Source organism: Coloeus monedula (genome assembly GCF_965178545.1).
Source record: "Coloeus monedula genome assembly, chromosome: 1".
NCBI lineage: Eukaryota > Metazoa > Chordata > Aves > Passeriformes > Corvidae > Coloeus > Coloeus monedula.
This window is the reverse complement of record NC_138781.1, coordinates 16,404,891-16,416,505: the sequence shown is the minus strand read 5'-3', so window position 1 is coordinate 16,416,505 and position 11,615 is coordinate 16,404,891. Positions and strand designations below refer to the sequence as shown.

At 45.8% G+C, this 11,615-nt stretch overlaps 1 protein-coding gene across 1 annotated transcript; it reads right to left on the bottom strand.

The window, feature by feature from the left end:
* Positions 1–5,028: 5,028 nt before the first annotated feature.
* Positions 5,029–10,960, bottom strand: LOC309582116 (patched domain-containing protein 3-like; the record flags this gene model as incomplete). The annotated part of the gene is made up of 4 exons (XM_082297132.1): positions 5,029–6,721; positions 8,752–8,897; positions 9,867–9,988; positions 10,229–10,960. 4 exons carry the CDS (start codon positions 10,958–10,960, stop codon positions 5,142–5,144), a joined length of 2,580 nt encoding a protein of 859 aa, XP_082153258.1. The 3' UTR covers positions 5,029–5,141.
* Between the last annotated feature and the right edge of the window lie 655 nt (positions 10,961–11,615).

The following is an 11,615-nucleotide window of genomic DNA, read 5'->3' as shown; positions in this document are numbered from 1 at the left end:
GTATGGCTGAGAGAGAAATTTTAAATGCAAAAACAACAGGCTAAATGTATCTAAGCCTCTTTGGACCATGTTTTGGGTGGAACCATAGCAGGGATAAGAGAAATACCTGTGACCTCTGATGTGCTGCTGACAAGTTTCTTAAAGTTTTTATTACTGCAGTAGACAGATGACAGTGCTTTGATGACAGTGCTTTTACACTGCTGGAGATTCTACAGAACTAGTTTCTAGTAATACTATGTACGGGCGTTTGATAATCCAACAGATAATCTCTTTGAAGAGGACAACATTGCTCACTGAAGAGTAATTCAGAAAATGTTTGAAGCATGTGTTACTTCAAGTAACATTCCCAGTTCTGTTCTATGGTAGAAGTAGGGAAGTAAAACCTTTTCTTTCAACCTTTACAGAAACCTCGGGAAATTCTAAGAAAATACAAAAAAGGTTTTGAAAACAGGAGCTGTTTCCAATCAAGTGGAAGTGATGGCTAGCAATTATATGCCAGTATTCTTCTGATCTCATGGAACTGGTTTTTAGGAATAACACATATTGATAATAATCCTTCTGCACAATCAGTTGTAGCCTTGTGGGATTACAAGCTTCTGTTGCGGAGAGGGCATGTATTAGCATATAAATGTCCAGGGTTAACATACTTGGACATGAAAATAGCTGGGCTGGTGCCAATAAATGTCATTGGAAACTGGTAGCTACATGTAAAACTAGAAGTAACATAGTATTCTAGAATTTTCTGAGTGTAATGCTTGATTTATAACCTAGTTTTTTTAGTAAGAGCACATGGGGTTTTTTCCCCTTTCAAAATGAGATCAACTTTCTTCTTGCCAGTTTTTGTCAGCTTACTATAGTGACATCCCGCTCAGCGTGGGAGTCGAAATGTTATAAAACAGTATAGGAAGTGTCTAGGCTGACTAGTTACAGTTGTACATGTATTTCAGAAATATGCCAACAGAAATATACTGCATATTTGGCATCTGGTTTTGGAGTAATAAAGGTTAATTTTAATTATGCACATTGGTTTTCTGTTTATTCACTGTAAATTGCTATAAAATGTAATACCAAGTTCCCTAGTATGTAAATTAAGTGTATAAAACATTTAAAATTGTAAATAAATTTAAGAATTATGGCAAGATTGCACTCCCTAAATGAGATTTCTAGGGAATGTTCTCCCTAGAAATTCACACCTATTTTCAATTGCTGCTTCAGTAGTGGGACTTGAAAGGGATCTTTTCCAGCTAAATAATGCAAATTTGCATTTAGAAAGAGAAGCAAAAAAAAACTTCTCTTGTTTGAAGTTACTAATATCTATACTGAATGATCTTTTTGGGGGGTAAGTCCTTGAAGTCCAGCTGATTTTTCTTATTCAGAAGCTTCTTGCTATATGCATAGAAGTAGGACAGTCTCAAAAATGAAAAAAAATAGTGATATATCATTGGGTCATGAAAGATTGTTACAAGCTTAGCCATAAAGTATGAAAGGTATCTTTGCTTTCTGGCCAACTAACAACACAAGTGTTACTGAAGAGTTTACTGTCTGTCGTTCCTAGTTAGTTTAGTGCATGTAACATGTGCGGGGTTTCCAACAAACTTGTCTACTGAGACATTGGATTTGACCACTGGTGTTCTTGGGAGCATCTAGGAGCTGGAATTTCTCCTTTCATAACTACTGGGCAGAGATAGGAGAGCACTGGATTGGGTTTGTTTGGCAGGATTTTTGTAATGAGGAGGCTACATGCATGGCATCTGGTAGAAGATGCCTGAAGCTTCCCTTTGTCCAGTAGAGCACTGCTAGACAGCTCTAGGAGGACCTAATCTTGTCCAAGGCTGAGCCCATCAGCCCCGGTGGTAAAGCCTCTGAGACAACACACTTACAAAGGGGAAGAAGCTCTGCCCAAAAGCAACTGCAGCCAGAGAGAGGAGTGAATATGTGAGAGAAACAGCTCTGCAGACACCAAAGTCAATGAAAGTGTAGCAGGGTGAAAGTGGGAGTCCCTGCCCTGAGGAGGGAGGAGCAGCAGAGACAACCTGTGATGAACTGACCACAACCCCAATTCCTGTCCTCGCCCCTGCTCTTACCACTTGAGGGGGAGGAGGTAAAGAAAAGCAGAAGTGAAGTTGAAAACGGGAAAGAAGAGGGTAAGAGAAGAGGTGGTGTTAAGATTCGGTTTTATTTCTGGTTTGATTGGCAATAAACTAATTTCCCAAACTCAAGTCTGTTTTGCCCATGACAGTAAGCGATGAGTGATCTCTTTCTGTCCGTATCTCAACCCACAGGCCTTTTGCCATGTTTTGTCTCCCCAGTCCAGCTAAGGAGGGGAGTATAGAGTGGCTTTGGTGGGCACCTAGTGTCCAGCCAGGGCACACACACCATAACCACAAAAGCAGCTTCCAGAAATGAATCAGAGCGTGTACTAGTTTGAAAACAAACTAGTGGGAGACACCAACTCAGAATAACAATTTAATAGGGAAATAAAATAAGGGAAAAAAAAAAAACCCAACAAAATAAAGGCAGAAAACACTGGGTTAAACTGACAGTCAGGATACTACCAGACACCCTGTTAATGAGGATGGTGGTAGCAGCCCTCCTGAAGCGGTGATCCTCTAGAAAAAGGGTCTGCTCTTCCTCAGAAGGTCCAGTGGTGGCTGTGTAGCTCCTGTCCTCTGGAAATCCAGTGGGAAGGTTGTCTCTGGTGTTCAGAATCTCAGCTTATATCCACGATGGGATGCTTGGTTCCTCCCTCTGGGTGGAGCATCTCACAATGGGGTAATGAGTCATGAGGCCAAGTGTTGATGGGCTCATTAACAGAAGATGGTCCTGAGGGAGTTATCTCTGAGTCATGCAGCAGGACAATGATGGGCCATTAACAGCAAGATAGTCTGGGGGGAGGAGGCAAGGAAACACTGCCCCACCTGACTTCAACAGCTCATGAGGATGGTAATGGAATACACTGCAACCCAGGACAGAGGGTGAGAATAATCTCAGTACCTTTAAGTAGGAACAGCCTCCTGCTGCTGAAAACGGGGCAGAGCTAAGTGCTTAGATGGACTGTTTGCTTTCTAAATACGTCTGAAGTGGTCACAAGCAGAGTGACACATAAAAATAAGAAATTCAAACTTAGACATAATTCTGAATGTTCCGTATTCCTGAGGCTGGCATGCCAGAATTCTATCAGCAAGCTTAATACAAAGGAAATACAAACTTCCAGTGAAAGTTGTGGCCTGCTCTTCTGGCTGCTTCCTACTCTGTGATGATCTGAGTCAGCTGAAATGTCAGAAGAGTTTTCTAAATCCCAATCCTTTAAACTGGCTGTGAAGTTAGAGCAATCAAGCCATTCCTAACTTTCTGCTCTCTTGATCTGCTTGGAAACTTTGACTAGAAGCAAGGAGAGCTATTTTTGCTTCTAAAACATGGCCAAACAACACAATGAGAGGTGAGAGTATGCACTTCAAATAGGCCACTCTCTCTACTAGCATCAGAAGTAGATTTCCCTTCTCTCTTTCCAAAAGCATGACTCACATTCTAGTGTTTATTAAGAGGCCTTCCTCTGGTGTTGGCCAACATGAGAACATCATCTGCTCCTTCCACAGCATCATCAGTGCATAAATGGCTGCAACATTTGCCATTTAGAGCATTGGTATTGACCATGAAACATTTAATGGGAGAAGGGGGGACTCTAGTGCATGGGGTTGGGGTTTTGTTTCATTTTGTTTCTTCCCAAATCTAGTTTTGTGGTTAGTGCCCTGTCCTGGAAATTTAATGCTGCCAGTTTTAATTCTGAGATTTCAGCACTGGGTTTTGACATTGAGCTCAGAAGTATATGACTTCTAAGATTAATATGAGTTTTCAGTCTTTCACTACTCTTTCAAAAACTGTTCTGGAGGAAACTGAAGGATCCTGCCCTGTCTACTGGGTCTATGAAACTGGCCAGAAATCACAGAAAATAGAGGTGGACCCTGTCACACTTGCTCAGTCTCTCAGAAGAAACCCTCCACAGCAGCAGATTTGGACTGAATGGTTTAATAAGTTCTATACCAATTTTTCCAGAATTATAAACATCAGTTACCATAATCCATTTATTTCCAATGGGTCATTCATTATTTTGGCAACAAATGATGAATTGCCTTTCACCTACTGTCTTGTCCCTACAAGTTAGAAGACCACTTTGTATATTCTTAGCTCTTATTCAGTGAAAGCTCCTCTGCTCTATCAACACATCACAGGACAAACAGAATAGAACTTATGGGTTTACAGTTTTAGGGCTGACCTGCTTAAACTGGAGTTGCTTTTTCACTTTGTCCCAAATCAGGGTGTGATTCTCTCTAGTGAATTCTTGCCCTGTCATACCATGGCACAGCATCTCCCAGGGTGGTTACTCAGGAAGTCCACACAAACTCAATAACCTACAGCACATCCCTTTGCAAACTGCAGCCAACAGAAGCTACACACAAAATTCCTAAAGGTACCAGATGTTCAAGCTTAGCTAGAAAATGGGACACCAAGAAAAGGCTTTGAATAGAAAACGAGACACCAATAAAAGGCTTTGAAGAGAAAATGTCACCTTGGGGTGAGTCCTCCCCAAGGGTTTCTTGTGCTGCATTAGGAACAAGCAGATTTTGTCACCTGAGGACTTATGAGTTATTGCAGTCTGAGACAGTTCTGACCTTTTGTAATCTTGCTGTAAAACACCCAGATTTGAGCCTCTTGGGCAAAAATTGCCTTCCAGCTTAGTGCTGGGATGAGTTACACCAGCAAAGCAGACAGGTGGAAAACGCAGTCCACTCATCCCCACTGTGAACACATCCTGACAAACATGTAATGTAGTCCATTAACCTGTAGCAGTGGTCAGTGTTTATAATAATTTTAATACATTCAGTAAACACAAAAAAATATTTAACAACATTAAGATGTTGAGGCAAGAACACACAAAAATGAGAAATACAAATGCAATCTCTAAGTTTTAATTTCTTCTGTCATTTTTCTTGCCTGGCTCTTCTGAAGCCTTTGCTTCCTGTTGTGTTTATTTTTTTGTCCTTCTTTTTCTTCATGTCTTATATTCCCTCACAGTCATTGCAACTGAATCTACATATAATAAATATAAACTATAGTACATTAAACTTAGTCATGAACAATCTTTATAATTTCTCAAGCTCTAGGTTTTTAGATTTGGTATTGGGTGATCTGCCAAAGTTTCCAAAAAATGTTAAAAATACTGGAATAAAAACAAGACCATGAAGAGCCCCAAACAAAATAACAAGGAACATGATCTTGAAGAATGTCCTAAAGATGTAGGTGTTTGCTGCAGCCAGGACAACTACTCCTAGTATTGTAGAAACTGCACCTTGAAGTACTGGGTAACCTAGCAGGGACAGAGCTTCAATTGCCCTTTTATTGGCTGATGACTCTCCACTCGCAACAAAGGCATAGGAAATATGAGCAGAAAAATCTACGGAAAACCCTATGCAAATAACCAGGTTGATCATGGATATGGAATCGAGATTGACGTTCCAGAACGTCATGAAACCAGCAACGCCAACTATAACAGAGGCTATAGCAAAAGTCACCCACAAGCAGCACAATGGGTTAGGAATGAGCAGAAGGGAGACAACGAGCATCGCCCCGGCAGCCACGGCAACGTTCTGAACAGTGTTCTGCACTATCACCAGGTACTGGTCGTAGTAGATGAACGCTGGGTGATACACCTTCAGTGGAATGCTGCACTGCTCAGCTGCCTCTCTTAACTGATTGAGGAGATTCTTCTCATCAACGGCTGACGTCACGTTCACTGTCTGGATGAAGAAACGTGAAGCTTCTATTTCATCCTGAGTCTTGTTTATGTCCCACTCAAAACTGGGACGAAATTTGAACAGTACAGTTAAGTTACTAAAGAAGTCAGTCTTATTGTTTATATTTATCAACCCCCTTTTGGCAAGTTCTGTGTATACCCTCAGCCATGACTCTGAGAGGTTCTTATCTACATAGGAAATGTTCTCTAAATTCTGTGCACAGCTCTCAATGCCAAGACGCACCGTCTCATTCCAGTAATCTACGCTCTCAGTAATGACAACCATGACCCTGGGGCCGTATGTCGAGAAGTATTTCTCATCATCATCATAGTATGGAATAACGTAGGAGTCATCATTTGCCAGATTCCGGAGATCGATGCCTTCCCTGATCTGCGTACACCCATAAACACTGCCACCCAAGTATGCTCCGTACAGCAACACCACGAGCAGCTTGATCCATTTATTTGTAATAAAAGGGCCGTAATACTTTTTAAAGAATACGCTCATTGGATGCTCACCTTCTGGCTGAGATGGCTGCCTGGAACAGCTGCCAATACAGCAAGCATTGTACAAGCAGGAGTTCTCAGCCTGATCTTCACCTACTCCCACACGCATACAAGTCAGCCAGTGGCGGTTCTCTTGCTCCCTTTTGTGATTTAATACCAGAACAGCCCCAAAGAAGGTCATGGTATATACATAGCAGAAGACAAAAGCTGTGCCCGTATAGAGGCAAAAAGACCTCACGGATGGAAAAGCCGTCCAGGTGCCAATGAAGAAGGCCAAAACATCTGTGAGAGTGGTGATGGTCACAGAAAGTGCTGCTTCTGCATAAGTCTCAGCCAGCAGAGACTTAACACTGGATTTCTCTTTTTTCCTTGAACTTTGTTCCCAGGAAGCAATCATGATGAACATGTCATCAACGCCAACCCCTGCAAGAGGAGACACTGTTAACGCTGCACTGCAGATGACAGCTTCCACCAACACCCAACAAAACGACCTTATTCACATTTCGGTCTGCATAAAATTTTGAAAAAGGAAGCTGGGCTACTAACACTGCTCTAGTGTTGATGCAACTTACATGAGAATCTGGAAAACACATCCTTCACGTGTAGCTGAATGTGTTATCTTTCAGCACCTCCTGGTGACCTGGTAAGTTGTTGATCCCCCACTGACTCTGCTGAAGGACTGAGCACACCTACTGCATCTCTGACAAGTATCTTGTAGCTGATGTCCACGTGTCTCCTGATGCAGATGACAGATTTCAAAGCATCACATATTCTGATGCTCAACTATTCTTATCACTGGAAGCATCCCCCATTATCTCTGGAATCTCTTCTTCAGCACTGCAGCAACTTAGACCAATAATTTCTTGTTCTGCCTTCAGAAGACAGAAGAGCAGTTGCTACCACACGGGAGAAGAGTGATTCCAGTTTTCCAGTGGCTCACTTTTTAATGCTCTTTGCTCTCCACTTCACTCCAGTTCATCCTTCAGCACTTACTCACGACTTATTATTCATTTATCTTTACATTTATACTGATGTACTCACAAATATTACCCACCAGATCCCTGGGAAACCCTGCCAGCAAGACTGGATCCTGGGCCTGGGTTTTTGCTAAGATGCCAAAGCGAGAGGAAGTTCAAGAAGGAAGAGCCAATGGGCTTCTCTCAGCTCTGCTAACTCTCAAGACTTTAATCACACACCTTTCAGTATTTTGCCATGTTGTCAAGAGCTCTTCTATTCACTGAAAATTAATCACACAAAAGGGAAAGCAGGGCTGCGCTAATAGTGGAGTGAGATTTAGTCAAGCACAGAAGAATAGATGAAATCACTACTGGCTACCTGAACAGGCAATTGCCAGTAAACATTCAAAGAGGAATTAAGCAGCACGTCACAAGGTACTACTGGATGGCATCGAGCCAGGCTGCTTCGGAAAGCAAGCAGCCTTCAAAGCAAATCCTCTGATGTACTGAGAATTTTGCTTTAGCGCAAGGAAGACAAAAGTCTGTGTGTTATTTCTGAAGATCTGGCTTAAGAGACTGGCTTAAGCCCTTTCCCAGGTAAACAAAGGGGTCTTTTTGATAGTCAGAGCCACTGCAATTGATGAGCAAACAAAAGCAAATAAAAAATGCATTGGAATTATGCAGGAAACAAGGAAACAATGCCTGCCCTAAGGAGCATTTGCACTGGAAAGCTAGGATGATGCACAGCCTCTGTCAACCTGGGAGCTCCACGTGTTTTCCTTAGCACTATACCAAGCCCAAGAAAACATCACATGAATACATCATATAGGAGATCAGTAAGGATCAGTAAGGATCTTTGTTTTGCAGTAATTTGCAGCAACATTATCTAACAGTATTTGGAAATTTCAGCACAGGCTGTTAAGCAGTCTGTGCAACAAGGCTACAATGATACCAACTTCCTTGGGTTTTTTGGGGGGCAGGACTGCTTGCACAAATGGTGCATCACTTCAGTTGTGTAGCTGAATGAGACTGGTTAGTATATAGCAATATAACTACATATATATATAGCAATATATATAGCAATATAACTATTGCAGAGGATTAATCATCCTGGCTACATTTCCAGGGACACTAGAACAATCCTGGAAAGTGCTAACCTTACCACTGTCTCATTTACAGTTTTCCGGCTGTAGCAGTGGATCTAGATCAGGCCTTGTCTTCTGGGAAAAGCTGCCCCTGCACCAGAACCCATCTGCAGTCCTGCTGTGGGCATGCTGAGCTGAGCTGAGCTGAGCTGAGCTGAGCTGAGCTGAGCTGAGGGGCTTGCCTGCCTTTAGGTGTTCTGAGGAGGCTGCACCTCTAGGTATCTCCTCCACTCACTTCAGGAGAAAATGTTGTATTATCTGACATTCACATCATAAAAGACTGACACCATTAGGTTGTTTTAACTTCACTTATAGTCTTTGTAGCTGAATCTGACTCACTTTTTCTACTTACCCAGAATCAGGAATGGTGCATTAGCCACAGTGACCACAAACGGAACTCCACAGAAGAGCATCAGTCCAAAGCTGCTCAATACAGCTAAGCCGGAAGAAAGCACTCCACAGCTTGCAAGCCAGATATTATTTCTTATACAGCTCAGTCTGAAAATATTTCAAGGAATATCTTAGTTATGTGTCAAATACTTCACCAATGTGTTTGGCATGACAAGTGCACAGATACAGCGATACCCTCTCTCAGAAGAACTCCTGATGAAAGCTGCTAGCAGAGTTCCCAGGTGTCAGCATTGCATAAAATTAATTTCTCTAGGAGGCGTTATACACATTATTACCACTGCCCAACTATATTCGGAGGAGTGAAGATGTGTACTGCTCTTTGCATTAATAACCAGAGATGTCAGAGATGTCATAAGCTCTACCAGTGACACTAGACTTAGGGTGACCCAAAAAACTGGTGAATTTCTAGCAGCTCTTTGATTTTACATGAATTCTTGCTGTAGCATATCACTGGAAGCACCTTTCAGGCAGTAAGTGCTGTGTAGAGAAATTTTCTCAGCAGACAGACTGGCTACCAGCCTTTTGCCAAGATGCCCCTGAGCACTGGTTCAAGCATTCCATAAGGTGCTTTAATAGGTATGATGCTTGATGCAAGTGCTAAACCAGGCTGCTCACCCTGCAAGTAGAATTTCTTTTGGAAGTACAGGACACAAACACTGCAGTACAGTTGTTGAGTGTACAATGGCACTTTCCATCAGCACAAAGAAAGGGCAGATTAAGTTCTCTGTGGACAGCAGGTAAGCCTCTGATTCTACTAGCAAGCAGAGCAACTAAAGCTGTACCCAGACTTGCAGGAATCTATGAAGCTAGTGCACATGCACCCGAACCTTAACTAAGTACTGAACACTTGTTCAGGTTCCCATCTGCCATCTAAGCAGCTGGGAAATACACATAGGTAGACAAGGAAAAGCAAAAAAACACATTTTGCCTATAAATTGTCACAGGAAGTCTGCAGCTTCAAGAACACCTTCAATCGGCAAAAGCAGAAACCAGCTGAGGCAGGTAAAGAAGAGCAGACATCACTACTCACTGAGCCATAGCTTAGAGACATTTTACCTTAGGCAAGAGATGACCGCAAAGGTTATTGTCAGGAAATATGTTATGGAGAAGAGTGGGATCACACTCTTGGTATTTCCTTCAAACTCCTGTTGTCTGGACAGCGAGGTAAAGTAGGTCACCTGCCGTTAAAACAACAAGGAAAGAAACAATGAAGCACTTTCCCTCTTCTTCGTGCTCTTTGTACACACGCGCAGGCAAGGCCAAACATCACGTTGGCAGAGGAGCATTGCCCTGGCCCTCGCAGCCCGCCCGCCTTGTCCCGCCGCCGTCTCCTTTCCTTTCCTTTCCTTTCGGCGAGGGGGCTGCCCGGACATTTCGGGCTCGGCCGCTGCGCACGGCCGTACCCGCCCGTGCGTTACCTGAATGGAGCCGAGGCGCAACTCCGCCACTCTGGACGAGATGTTCTGCAGGAAGCTCTCCAGCCACCGCCGGCTGTCCTGCGCCTCGGGGCCGTCCTCCCGCAGGTAATACATCAGCTTCAGGGCCCGCGCCCTCCGCACCCGCCCGTCGTCCGTCTCCACGCCGCCCAGCGCGGCCCCCAGGAAGACGCTGTCGTTGACGGGGAAGCGGAGGCTCCCCGGGGCGGGCGGTCCCGCATCGCCCCACCGCGACAGCAGCGGGTTGGGGCTGGCGCAGCCGCCGGCGGTGCGGGCGCAGAGCCGCTCGTACTCGGCGTCGTGCACGGTCGCGTTCAGCCGCAGCACCTCTGCCCACGCCGCCGGCTCCAGGACCGAGGTCCCGTTCGTCGCCACGGCGATGAGGGAGGCGTAGGCGCCCTCGGTGGGCAGCCGCGGGGCGGAGAAGCGCTCCGAGTCGTCGGGGGGGAAGTGCCGCCGCACGAAGTCGCGCTCGTCCTTGGCGGGCCCCCACGTCGGCGTGAACTGCCCCTCGATGTCGTTCGCCTGCCGCTGCGGCAGGAAGAGGAAGCCGGCGCCCAGCCCGCCCGACAGCAGCAGCGGCACCAGCACGAAGGGCCAGGGGCAGGCGGCCACGCCGCTCGCCAGCCCTTCGAAGAGCCGGCGCAGCGGCCGCTCCACGCAGTTGGTGTTGCGGCAGGAGCAGCGCTCCGCGGGGTCCCGCGGCCCCGCCATGGGCGAGGCGGGCACGGGCTGCCGGCGGCGCGTCCCACGCCGGGGCCCGACGGTGCGGTCTGTGCCGGCGCCGGAGAGGAGAGGGAGAGGAGAGGGAGAGGAATTCAAAACCGCCCTCTGCTCTTCAGGACCTCGGACCGCGTTTTTCAATGGGCGGAACCGCCCCCGCCGTGACTCAGCGGGGCTTCCGCCGCCTCCCGGGTCCGGCAGGGGGGGCCGGGAGGGCAGACCAGGCTCCCCTCGCTGCGCCCCGCCTCGGGTTCATATCTCCCCTGCCCTCCGTTTCCCCCCCGGCTTTGGCTCCGCGGGGTCCGGCCCGTTTGCAGCGCCCGCCGTGCCGAGCCGCTGCCTTGAGCCTGGCTCTGGTTCCGGCTCCGTGCAGACCCTGCCGCTTCCCGGCACGGCCCCGCGCTTACATTTCATCCTGTAGACATCATCGGCTTTTTTTAGCGTTTTCCCCGAAGCTGCTGCAGTCGTTGCTTCACTACTGTGCATTTTTCTTCTATCTGAGAGCAAAACACAGACGGTGATGCACATCTTCCGGTGTTTGCTTTCTCAGTGTACAGGTTTATAAAACGGGAAAGTGACAGTGAAAGAAATAAAAGACTTTGAAACAAGGGTTAGCAATTCCAATTGGCAAGTCCCAAGAATATCA